Source organism: Primulina huaijiensis, chromosome 14 (genome assembly GCF_012295235.1).
Source record: "Primulina huaijiensis isolate GDHJ02 chromosome 14, ASM1229523v2, whole genome shotgun sequence".
NCBI lineage: Eukaryota > Viridiplantae > Streptophyta > Magnoliopsida > Lamiales > Gesneriaceae > Primulina > Primulina huaijiensis.
Genome location: NC_133319.1, coordinates 12414152 through 12427554, shown reverse-complemented (window position 1 = coordinate 12427554; position 13403 = coordinate 12414152). Strand labels below are relative to the sequence as shown.

Genomic DNA, 13403 nt, shown 5'->3' with positions numbered 1-13403 from the left:
CATCAAAATTTTCTCTTCTCTCTCCCTTGACAAGAAAAATTGGTCACCTCTATATTTTGGAAAAAATATTTTGGCCACTATCCTTCCATCGTGCCATCGTCTTGACGCCACCTCCGGATTTCTGGAATTCCGGCAAGCCAAGCTCGACATAAATTTCGTTTATATCTCTATCTATACGAGGAATTCAATCTTTGATCGTGGACTTGATTTGAGGATCGAAGGAGAAAGATTCGTTCGTAGTGATTAACAAAAAGAGCTATCACCGCTTTAAAACTGGAATAGTTAGAGCCATAGTTAAATACGTAAGTGTAAATCAGATCTAAACATTCTATGAATTTTTTAAATCATACGATTCCCAATAAGCATTTGAACGTCAAAACTAAAATTTTTAAACTTATGTTGCATCTTGGGTGTGAGAAAACAATATTCAAACAAATCCTACCTCTCTCATCTTTTCTCCAACATGTGGTACTCTACAGTTCAGGAGTTTTGGGGCCATAAGAGCATAAAATCTTTCTCCGATATTATATCCTCATATGCTTTGGGAACTCTAATTTTAAGTCCTCTATCATGAGGAATTTTTTTTATTTTCTCTCCCTTACGATCATTAAGTTGATCTCCAACTAGGTTGTCTGGAAGGTACTATACCCTCTACAACTTAGGATATTAGAGTAAGTGTTCAACAAATCAGCTTGTGATTTGAACTTTATTGACTTTTATGTTATAAACAATCTTTATTTTAATAATATTTTAAATTTTAATTCATTCTGCTATTTATTTTATTTGTATATCCATGCAAGTTGCATAGATAAAGGCCTTAAGTACACTACGATACAATGAGGTAATACATTTCACATCGATCATCAAACACAATTTAGTTACAGTATATTTTAAACACGTTTCTAGTTGATTCAACCGTCTAAAATAAGGATAAAGGTATCTTGAGTTTGAGTCTAACATCTGTGATGTTAAACGTCACGTTTTTATTGGTATTGGAATGAAGATGTCCAATAATATAGATGAATGATCATATGATGATTCACTGAACAAACTTCTCTCGGACTTTTCAAGCGGTTATCACTTATCGAGTGGATTAGTCTATAGTTATATTTGCACACCATTAGTCATTTGATCCGGGACAACATAGAGATTCTGCATACTAATGCTACACTTTGACTCGTTAACCGACTCTGTAAGGGTCATCAGGTCGCGAGATTGTGTGTACTTTCGACATATGTAGGATCCGATGCTTTGTAGTTGGGGATTCATCGCTCACATACAATTATGAATATCCTATGTGATATTATGAGTTAACAGTGCAAGGAATCTTTGACCAGAGCATGAGTTGTGATATAGGAAAAGTGTTTGCTTAGTTGCGAACACGATGCCAGTTTTATTACTCAAAGATACATCAAATCGTTATCGTATTCATATCCAACTCTCGATAAACCAATGTAGTAGATTCGATCGCGATATATGAGTTGAAGGGACCGTAATACACACTAATCATAACCTACTAGTTTTTGCTGACACTATCAATGATACCTAGAGAATCATGGAGCGATGCTATTAAATGCTCTTACCATGATTTGATGGGTGTAATAAGAAATGAGTTTTGATGTTTTTGTGATAAATAGGTTGACGAACATAATGTGGCAAACAAGAGTAAACCCGTACTAGAGATAAAAGTTGTCTCGAATCACATGAGTTGTGAACCCATGGCTAGTTGAATCCCTAAACCATTGAAGGTCACATAAATATTGGATTTTGTACTCTTATTGAGATAGTCAAATTCAAGGAGTTGAATTTGATGGTTTACTTTGACGGAGATCAAACATATGACTTATAAAGATGTTTATAAGTGAATTTCATATTTGAAAGCTGTGAGAATTTGTATGAATGCTAAATATGTTAAAAGAGTGAAACTGCCTATAATTTAGGAAGAAGTTCCAAAATTGACACCTGCAAAAAATGATTTAGTGGAAGTTTGATCTTCGAAATTTTCACTTTGCATCATAATAACTAGTTTTATACCCTCGTCAAATAAGTTTTTTTTGATTGTCGATAAAGATTATGATAATACTACAATCATGGATTGCTTGATTAATTAATTTGGAGTTTCCAAATAGTATATTTCTAATTTGTCAAATCACACAAAGAAAATTTTTGAAGGTTCTAGAATCCAGTGGATGGATAATGATTTATCATATCTTATCAAACCTTACTCAAAAGTTGATAAGATAAGCACAAGAGATTTGACAAAGTAAAAAATCATAGTTCTAGAAGGATCCATGTACACTTGAGAAACCTTAAATATATGTAGTCAAAGGTTGATTACACACATTACAACAAGATCAAGAATTGAAAAAAATGTAGATTCTCCCTATCTCTCCTCACAATACACAAAATCAACCACAACCTTTAGAAGGCAATCCCTCAGGCGTGACCGCCACTCCACAACCGTGCATCGCCGTTTCCCCGCCGCATTGTCGTCGTGTCGCCACCGAAATCTTACTGCTTTCCTGTGATTGATTCTCAATGCAAATTTTATCTAGATTTCTAGTGCAATATAGACAAGGAACAAAGCATTCAATCGTGGACCAAATTCTTGGAGATTGAAGGAAGGTGACTTCCTGCTGATTGTTCGTAAAGAGATACAAGAAAGGCTATCTCTAATTAAAATCCAGAATAGTTATAGCCATATGTTAAACGCTAAAGGTAAACATTCAATAAATATCATATGGATGAATTTAGAATAATACGAAACCCAAGCATGATTTGGTTGTCAAATTAAATTTTTTTAATTTCTACTGTTTTTTGGATGCGAAAAAGTAATACACCAACAAACCAACAATGACAACTTACCACAAATGCCAAATGAAGCAATAGAGTGAGCAGATATAGAACTTCTGGTGGGTGAAGATCTACACTGTAAAACCCTATCGAAAATGCTAACTTCATAGTCCAAAAAAATCTCTTGAGCAGTTCATTTGTAAAATTAAATAGGAAAAGAAGTGTATTCGAAGAAGAAAAGAAGAAAAATGGTTTTGTTTATTTATTCTTCGGTTTTAATATCTTGCACCGAGTGGTGACCAAAATTAGAAATATCAATAACATTTTATTTTTTTTATTTATAAACATTTTTATTATATAGAATAATAATTAAATATGAAATTTTCACACATTTCTATATACATGATAATATTTAAATAATTACTTTTAAAATTAAAATTTATGCAGTGATGTGCCAAAAAAAGTCAAAATTATAGGAGAAAACCGTGGGCTGTGGGAAGGAAACCTTGAACACTCCTCCCCATACAAAAATAAAATAAGATGGAATGAAAGAATCATATATATATATATATATATATATATATAAAGCAATGTTCGTAAAATATAACAAAAAAAGATGTATAACTGAAATTTCATCTAATAAAACAGAAGAATTATAAATTTCCAAACTAATAGATAGAAATACCCCAAATGGAGCCATTGCAAGACTCATCGAAGGAGTTGTTCACGATCCCGGAGCTACTTTATTGAATTCCGAATTCAATGGTTTTAATAAATTCCTTACAGTAGTTCATATAGATGAGCCCGATTTAGAACTGTTCTCAACAGTTTGTGTAGCCATAAATCTTGTTGTATAATGCTTGTAAATCAATATATATGATTAAAACTCAAATAAATATTTGTACTAAATTGCCATGGTATGTATACGGAAAAGAGACTAAGACGTACATACATATCTGATTTACTTGGTCTTGCCATTTCTAGTGCAGTTTGGAATCTCACAGAAATAGCAAAATAGATGAAACTCATTTTCCAGTCCCTCTGACCGCCTTTGTTTTCAGCGTTCTTTTCTTTCTTTCTTTCTTTTTCAAGAGAATAAAGTTAATTGATTTATCATTAGGAGATATTATGGTTTCCATTTTTGTTACCCTGTACTCAACCCGACACTCGAAATTTCAAGATTTCACCTGCTTATCCTCTCAAATCCACCAATCCTAAGCCTGCTATCATCAGTGTTTGATTTTCCCGCAGATTTCCCACATAAATCTTGTTTTTCTTGAGGGGTTTTTTCTTTTCTGACTTAATGATGTTTGGCTCGGAAACAATCCCAAGAGACACGAGGAGAAGCAGCGGGACCAGCTTTCTTTTCTCGAGCAATAACAACAATTTCAAGCATGTTTCAGCCGAGGGAGAGTTCTTGAAGAGTAAAGAACTTATGGGTACTTCCGATAATATGTCTGGGAATCAGAATCAGCCGCAGAAAATCCAGCAGAGTTGTGGGTTAGCAAGGTATCGCTCCGCTCCGGGCTCGTTTCTCGGATCCCTTCTGGAATCTAGCACAGAAAATAGCGACAACGGTGAGGAGTCCGAAGCTTTCTTTCGTGCTTTAATGGAAAATGGGCCACTTGATCTGAACCAGAAAGATAGCGAGGAGATGCTGTATTTTAATAAACAGGAAGCCCGGAATGGGAAAAATGAGTTTGGTGGTGGGGAAATCGCGGGGTCTTATTCAGTTGGAATGGAGACGAATATTAATGCCTCAAATCTTGGTACACAAAACAATTCTCCTGCAGAATTCTATTCTGGTATGGCTGTTTATATTTAACTATCTGTATATTTAATGTTTGGTTTTAATCTTTAAACTGATTTTTGCTGGGGTTTAGTTTACTTCTTTTTTGCGTCTATGATATCGGAAGGAAGAAAGAGCGTGTTACTATTGTTTCATCAACAGGGATGACTAATTCTGAACAGCCTTCTAAAATGCATAACTAGTACATAGAGCAATGTTGTCGGATCAAAGTACTAATGATGTACAACCATAACTACGGACTAATCAACTAGATAAATGATAACCACTTGGAAAGTACGAGGGAGGGTTGTTAAGCGACTCATCATATGATCACCTATTTTTATGATTGAACATCTTCATGCCCATACCAATGAAACATGGCGTTTAACATCACATATGATAGTCTCGAGCTCTAGTGACCTTTATCCTTATTTTATGCAGCTAAGTCAACTAGGAATGAGTTTAGAATATACAGTACTCTTAAATGAGTTTCTTGATCGACGTGACATGTACGTCCTCATTGTACCATAGTATATTGAAGGTACAAATAAAATAAATGTCATAATTTGTTATTACGTAAAATATTTCCAAAATAAAGATATTTATTACATAAAAGTTAATAAAGTCCATGCCACTAGTTGACTTGCTGAACACCTAATCTAAAGTTCTCTCACTTGCCTTATAGCGAACTACCCGTAGATGTTAAACTTATTGTTTCACTATGTTTTTCAAACAATGGATCATGACAGGGGCTTCGTAAGTGGATCAACAACGTTATCTACAAAAACGACTCTCTCTGCCGATATGTCTCATTTTCCAACAATCCCTCGGACGATGTGGAACTTACTCATTATATTTTTGGATCGTCGATGAGACCTATTCATTTCAATGTGCAACGGAACCAGTGTTGTCGCAGTACACTGGGAACTAGACAAACTCCATTTGAAATAACACCCAACTCTTGGATAAAATTCCTCATCCAAATAGCCTCATTTGTTGCAATCGATGCAGCTATGCATTAGGTATCAGTGGTTGAATCGATGCAGCAGCACCATTGAGCATGAATACAAAACCAGATGTTAATTTGGAATAATCTACTTTTGATTGGAAGCTAGAATCAATGTAAGCTTCCGATTTTAATTCTCTACCCTTGTGGACCCATGAACAAATTCTTAGTCATTCTCAAGTACTTAAGAATATCTTTCACGGCTTTCCTATGCAATGGACCGGGGTTCGACTGATATTTGCTTGCAACACTCAATGCAAAGACTGTATCAGGTTGAGTAGATATCATACCATACATAATACTATCAATGGCCGACACATATAGAATGCATGGGAGTACATATGCTATCATCTCGGAATTCAAAACAATTATAAGATTCCTTAGCCAATAATGATAATGATAATTAGGTCCGATTAGCTTGTGTTGATCGAAAATAATCTATAATGAATTTCGCGACGCCATCGTTAATATAATGAAAATGGAAAAAATAATTTTATGAATTTCCTCCTACTATTTTGACATTTTAATCACCTTCAATTTCTTTAGTGAGTACGCGAGGATCAATTGCTAAATTATGATCCTTAATAATATCAGCAACAATTTCCAAAATGTAGAGCCCAATTGCATATCATGCAACCCCAAATAATTTTGCATCATGTTTGATAAGGGTCCAATAATATGACTTTTATCTTCGCGTGTCTAGCTCGACCCATCAATGTTGAAATGTAGTGGACGGTCTTCATGAGATCCCTCGATAATATTGGCCGAAGTTTTGGGAGTTCCACTAAATTCACATCAAGTATGTAAGTGGAAGTCACGGCTCTCCGACGTCTAGGCCTCCTCAATAATATGAGTCAGACACTGAACGCGGGTAGCGTTCATCATACAGCCACTGTTGATAGAAGACAAGAAAAATTTAAACTCTTTTAAATTTTCTTTTATAGTCTTGATATAAATTTTGAATCTTATAAAAAATGAGGTGTTTTAATTTTTAAAATTTATCTCATCATTTAATCTTAAAATCGCGCCATGTTTGTTTTATGTTTACCTGATTAATGCTACTCTTGTAATTATAATAATAATAACGCACATTTTGACTATTTAATTTAATATATCGCATATATCATAATCATAAATAAATAAATAACTAAGTAAAGGATGATCGATAATCGAGATCTATTTAATCCATGGAAAACATAGGTAAATGCAGGATGTTAATGCAATATTACATAATCTTCTAATTTTTTTACATGTCTTCGATTTTCAAAACTCTTGATAATCTGGGCCACAACTTCCATTCTTGATCTCCCATTAAATATAATATTTATATAAAATGTCTATAGTACATTGTGATACAAATTTAAGTGGTGGGAACATGCCATAAATCAGGCTCACTTTAATAATTATCAAAGAATTAAAAATTATAACATTGTAAAATATCATAATCAATATTTAAAAATATTGATTATGACTCTCGATCATCTTTTACCATATAATATATCTCATATTATATAAAAAAAATCATAATATCACAAATTATGCTTAAATCTTGTGTTTTGCAAATTTGTCACTAACCACCATAATTAAAATGAAGTAAATAAACTAAATACATTTTATTTATTTTTTCAAATTAATTTATTAACAAATAAATTTATTATAAAAACATATTTTTACCATAAATAATTAAAATCATATTTCAATTATTTATTTTATAAAAAATACACAATTTTATCAAAAATAAATTAATTATAAGGGAAAATTATTCAAATTTTCATAAAATATCAATTTATCCCGAAACTTTTGTAAAATAAAAAATTGCCTCGGGGCCCGTGCGCCCTACACTGACCAATTTTTTCTGGATTTTTTGGGCAGCAACTTGGCGGGCAAGGCTCCCGTCTCGAATTTTTTTATTATTATTAGAATTACGGTTGCCCAGTTTTGCAGAGACTGCCCGCGAGCAGCCGTTGCGTGCTTGGTCTGCTTGAAACTATTTCGGGCAACCGCACATAAATTTTTTTCCGAAAATCTGATTTTTTGGCAATGCAATTTATGGAAAAAAATTTTATGCGGTTAGAAATAAATTACTCAACACGATTCAATCAAAAAACAATATGAATCATAAAAGTGAGAATCTGAGCTCTGATATTAGTGTTGGTGTATCATTTTCTCGCACTCAAGACGCAACAGGAGTTTAAAATTTTTGTAATTTGACAATCAAATCATGGTTTGGTGTCGTATGATTTAAATCCATCCATATGGTGTTTATTGAAAGTTTACCTTTAGTGATATACGCTTTGCTGCAAATATTCTGAATTTGAAGCGAAAATAACTCTTCGTATAAATCCCTACGAACGATCTACTGGAAATCGCCTTTCTTAAACCTCCAATAATTGGGTCCGCGACTGAAAGTTTTTCTCCTTGTATAGATTGCACTAGAAATCTAGACCAAATATGCGTTGAGAATCAATGGCCGGAAGACGGCGAGATTCCGGCGTGGCGGGACAACAGCATGCAGTGGTGGAAGTGGTGCCCGGCCGTGTGGTTGTACTCCAAGGGGTGGTTGCCGAATATCCAAGTGAGGAGAGAGATAGTTGTCTAGATTTTTTTTTCAAATCTTGATCTTTGATGTGTTGTTATGTAATCAACCTTTGATTACATATATTTAATGTCTCTCAAGTATGCATTGATCCTTTTAAAACTAGGAGTTTCTCTCTTGTCAAATCTCTCATGTTTATCTTATCAACTTTTAAGTAAGATTTGATAGGATTATAGAAGCCCTTACTTATCTATAAGATTCTAGAACCTTCTAGAGTTCTCTTGGTTGATTTGACCAATTAGAATCTATTAATCCATGTTTGAGTAGGAAAATTCAAGTTTATTAATAAAAAATCCATGATTGTGGTTTCATCATAATCGCAGCGGCCTATTTTTCAACTCTTTCACAAATTTTAGGAAGTTGCATTCTCTTTACAAATTTAGCATTTAGCAGTCATACTAAATCTCACAACCATTGATATATTGAGAGTTATATATAAATTTGATAATAGTGGCATCATTTGTTCAACCAGGGAACAATTTCTCGTTTCTCCTAAGCACAACTCATACTACGATCAAAGATTTCTTGCTCTATTAACTTATCATATCACAAAAGATATCAACACCCGTAATTGAGTGGTAAATCCCCGATTGCATCTCCTTCTACGTATGTCAAAACTACCCAATTTCGTCACCTAATTACCCTCACGGAGTCGGTAAATGAGTCAAAATGCAGCATTAGTACGTTGAGCCTCTATGTTGTCCTAGGTCAAAGGATTAATGGTGTTTAACCATAACCGCAGACTAATTCACTTGATAAGTGATAACCACTTGGAAAGTTTGAGAGGAGGTTGTTCAGTGACTCATCATATGATCACCCATCTGTATGATTGGACATCTCCATACTCATACCAATGAAACATGTCGTTTAAGATGCTAGTCTCGAGCTCGAGCGACTTTATCCTTATTTTAGATGACTGGATCGATCAGGAACGAGTTTAGTACTATTAAATGAGTTTCATGATCGACGTGACATGTACGAACTTATTGTACCATACATTGTTTTTAAACCCGGACCTTCTCGGTCGGTTCGACCGAGAAACTGCCACGGGTCCGGACCTAGTCAAACTGGTAAACCCAGTTAAAAACTGGTCCGACCGGTTCACCACTTTTAATTTTTTTTTTTAAAAAATGTTTAAATTCTTTTTTTAGAATTTGATTATTGTTTTATATATTTTTAAAAAATTATTTCTTATATTTTAAATTTTATTTTTAGTTATATATATGATTATTTAGATTTTAAACTTTGGTAAAAAATATTAATTTTAGTAGTATTAGAGCTTATTTTGATTCAATTTTTTGTTTAAAAAATATAGATACAATTATATTGATTATATGTACGTTATTTGGATTTTAAATTTTGATAAATATATTTTTTCATTATTTATATATATATTTAAGATTTTTAAAATTTAAAATGTATTTTTTACTATATTATATTATTATTTTATATAATATAACTGTTTTCCGGTCCAACTGTCTGGTTGAACAATCCGATCGATTGAACCGTTTTTATAAGGTAGACCAGTACGATCACTGGTTCGATTATGAAAACATATGTACCATAGTATATTCAAATTCGTTATCTATGCCGTTTGCAAAAGTTTACATATAAAATAAATGTCATCATTTAAAATAAAGATTGTTTATCACACAAGAGTCTATAAAACTTAAGTCACAAGTTGATTTGTTGGACGCTTACTCTAACAGAACTTTGTATGTAATTTATCGTTCATTTGTTTGGTAGCTCAATTTCCTGCATTTGGATTTCAAAAGTTATGGTTTCGAAAATTAATCTGGTAATTTTAAAATTTGAACTAAATCAAGATATTTTGAATCCTTAATTGTTGGAGTCATTTTAAGTTCATTCTTTCAAATGCAGCAGTAAAGCTGTTTCATTACATTGCTTGAACATGAAACACAAACAAAGGTATGAATTTGTTATTGCTAGTTTTTACATTCTTGAAAATGGTTGGAACTTGTCTTTTGACCTCAGGATTTGGCATAATGGGAGAGGTAGGAAACTACAGAGTCCAGAATGGCAATGACCCGAATCCATCATCTAGCGGTTACATAAATCACATGAAATTTTCTTCTCCATCTTCAACTCCCCGGTTCATGCCCAGCATACCCGAAAATGGGAACGAAACACGTAGCTCTGAAAATGGTGGATTCAGGAACAGAAAAGAGTTTGAGTCACCTTCAACTCAGGACTCATGGAATGATCACCCCCCCATAAACGGCTTCAAGAGAAACCGAGATGATGAACGAAAGAAGCCTTTTTCCAATTGGAATGGATTGGGGAATCCGGTATGTGGCTAATTTTCAACTTCCCTTTTGCTTTCAGCTGGTATATACATGTATTCGGTGTGCAGCCCCGCCTATGCGCACAGGTAGTTTTATGTATATAACACGCCTTCATATTTCTGTGAAATTTGTTGGTCTGCCTATTATATTCCTGCATCGACATTGCGATGCGAAAGGCTAACAAGCTTAATGCCCTATCCCACCTACAAGGGTAGTCTTTGAGGTTTGGCTGTCCTTTTATGCTTTTGGCTTGACACTGTCATCAGGGAACTAATTGGTTATTTTATTTCTTATTGTCATTTCTGTACAGAATGAGGAAACAAGAAAGAGATCCCATGGTTTAGTTCACCATTTAAGCTTGCCAAAATCATATGCTCAAGCTCAAGTGGCAAATGGGCAGAAGTTCCTACACTTTCAGCAAGAGACAGTCCCTTGTCAAACCCGGGCCAAACGAGGTTTTGCCACTCATCCAAGAAGCATAGCTGAAAGGGTAAAGATTTTCTTTTTTCCCAGCATTTGATCACATGAAACGAAAATTTTCATTACAGCGGTAAATAGCAAAGATTTTGATGATTACAAGTTTGTGCTTTGCTAAATTTTAGATGAGGCGGACCCGGATAAGCGAAAAAATGAAGAAGTTGCAAGATCTTTTTCCAAATATGGACAAGGTAATCATGCATATTTTGTGCAACCATTTAAAGTACCAAGTTTTGTGTGTACATGTTTTAAAATTGTGTCCTCTCTCAATCAATATCTAAAGTTTGTTATGTTACGCTTGCCGAAATTGTCATTTTCAATGAAATGAACACATCACATATGAAAGAAATTTATGAATGATCGATCGATCAATCTACTTTATGCAAACCAATGAGTGAGTGATTTTGATATATTATTTTTCCCCCTTTTTCATGATGTCTTGGATTGGCAGCAAACGAACACTGCAGATATGTTAGATTTGGCAGTTGAACACATTAAAGTCCTGCAGAAACAAGTCATGGTAATTAAACACATCCATCACTTTCATACAATTATCACGTGAAATTTTCTCATCAAGCTTATTTTGAAACCTCCATCCCCCGTTCTTGTATAGACACTCACGGATGCAAGAGCAAAGTGTGCCTGCTCGAGTAAACAAAAACCGACAAGTTCAACAACTTAGCCGTCTCTTCTGGAGAACATAAATCGTCATGAACAATATATAAGCCCGTGATCATGTTAGATAGTGTTACGGCGCGCATGTGTGATTGACAAGATTAGTTTTGGAATTTTCTTGAGAAAAAAAGGATGGAAGGATATGATGTTCTATGTCAAAGTATGCAGGATATCCATTTTAAGTTAATGTAGGTGTAGTATTGTCAAGTGCATCAGCTTTATGGATTTTCTTAGTTTTTTGAATAATAACATTTATTCATGTATACAAGTGGTTAGATAAAATTTAAGCCTTATTTTGTTATATATATATATATATATATATATAAAGTAAGAACAGTTTTCATTTTGCAGTCTGAGATAGTGTCCAAGGTTCAAACACGTAAAAATAAATATTTGTTTGCCAATTAATGAAAATAAAAATATAATGTAGATTGTTTTTAAATTATATTTATAATGTCATAATAAACGTGTTTCTAGAATCGGATCGGACATGTCTATTCGACCGAAAATCGGTCACAACTCTTGTCTGAAACACCCAAAAAATCGCTTTAGTTTGTCATGTTGTTATTATATTCACTAGTATTTCACCCATGCGTTATTTTATATAATCAATGATTAAATTAGTAAGTATTAGTGTTCGAGTAATTATTGAAAATTATCGATATAATATAATGAATATATTTGAAATTTAAAAATTATTATTAAAATATTATATCAAAATATTTATTTCATGTGATATAATATTCAAACGATGATAACAATATTTTATCGTTAAATTGATTTATTTATCTTGGTCATGTGAAATAGCTATTAATGAAAAGAATAGAAAAAATATTTTAAAATCATATATTATTTTGTTTATCAAAATTTTAAACAATAAATTAACATTTTTAAAAAATTCAAAATTTTGTCATTTATTAGATGAATAAATTTTGATTAAAAATGTAATTATTTTTTGGACATGGTAAAAATATTTATATTAAATTGTTATTAAGATAAATATTTTGAAGTTATATTAAGATGCATAATAATAATAATAGTAGTAGTAGTTTACGGACACTCTTTTAAAAAATTGAAAAACGTTAAAATTATATAAAAGTTTTTATATTTTATTTAGTACGATAGAGAGTAGTAAACATAAAATATATAAAAGTAACACATAACTTAAAATCATAATAGAAATTAAATAGAATGATATAATCAATGCATATATTTAAATTTATTTTATATTTTGAAAGAACGTCAAATTTAAATTTGAATTTTAAAAAATAAATTGAAAAAATTAACATTTATTTGCATATTTATTTTCTATGCAGATAATCAGAGTTCAAGAACCAATAAATTTTTGAATAATTTACCTCAAGAATGATATTAATCATTACACTCATTTTTTTTTATTCTGATCGAAAATTGACCCAAAAACTTTTTCTTCCTGTCCTCGACCTTTTTTTTCCATCTCAAGTAGTAGAAGATTGGACATTGGGTATTCCTTGAAACCCATTCAACGACTGCCTGCATTTCAAGAAAATGTCGTCCAGAATTCGTTTACATTCAAAGATACAAGAGAAAAATCAGAACCAAAAATAGGCCAAAATCATAAAGAACGACTATATGGAAAAAAAAAAAAAGAAGGTATTTTTCTAACCCCAAGTTCGATACCTACATTGATGTTCACTGAAAATTTAGGGTCCGATTCCAACAAGTGTCACTAATCCAGACACATGTTTTGACTTTGCCCTGAGCCTGAAATCACAAAGAATA

At 32.7% G+C, this 13403-nt stretch overlaps 1 protein-coding gene and 1 pseudogene across 2 annotated transcripts; one reads left to right on the top strand and one right to left on the bottom strand.

Moving 5' to 3' along the window:
* LOC140957985 (uncharacterized) overlaps nucleotides 1-13403 on the bottom strand; it is a 111944-nt pseudogene that overhangs the window by 54572 nt on the left and 43969 nt on the right.
* Nucleotides 3772-11929, top strand: LOC140957593 (transcription factor bHLH130-like). 2 transcript variants are annotated; one of them, XM_073414917.1, is made up of 7 exons: nucleotides 3772-4598; nucleotides 10180-10409; nucleotides 10449-10493; nucleotides 10801-10980; nucleotides 11093-11158; nucleotides 11419-11487; nucleotides 11581-11929. In XM_073414917.1, the coding sequence occupies exons 1-7, from the start codon at nucleotides 4097-4099 to the stop codon at nucleotides 11647-11649; spliced, it is 1161 nt and encodes a 386-aa protein (XP_073271018.1). In that variant the 5' UTR covers nucleotides 3772-4096; the 3' UTR covers nucleotides 11650-11929. The 2 variants fall into 2 exon arrangements, with proteins under 2 accessions (XP_073271018.1, XP_073271017.1); XM_073414916.1 differs by having other exon boundaries at nucleotides 3773-4598; nucleotides 10180-10493.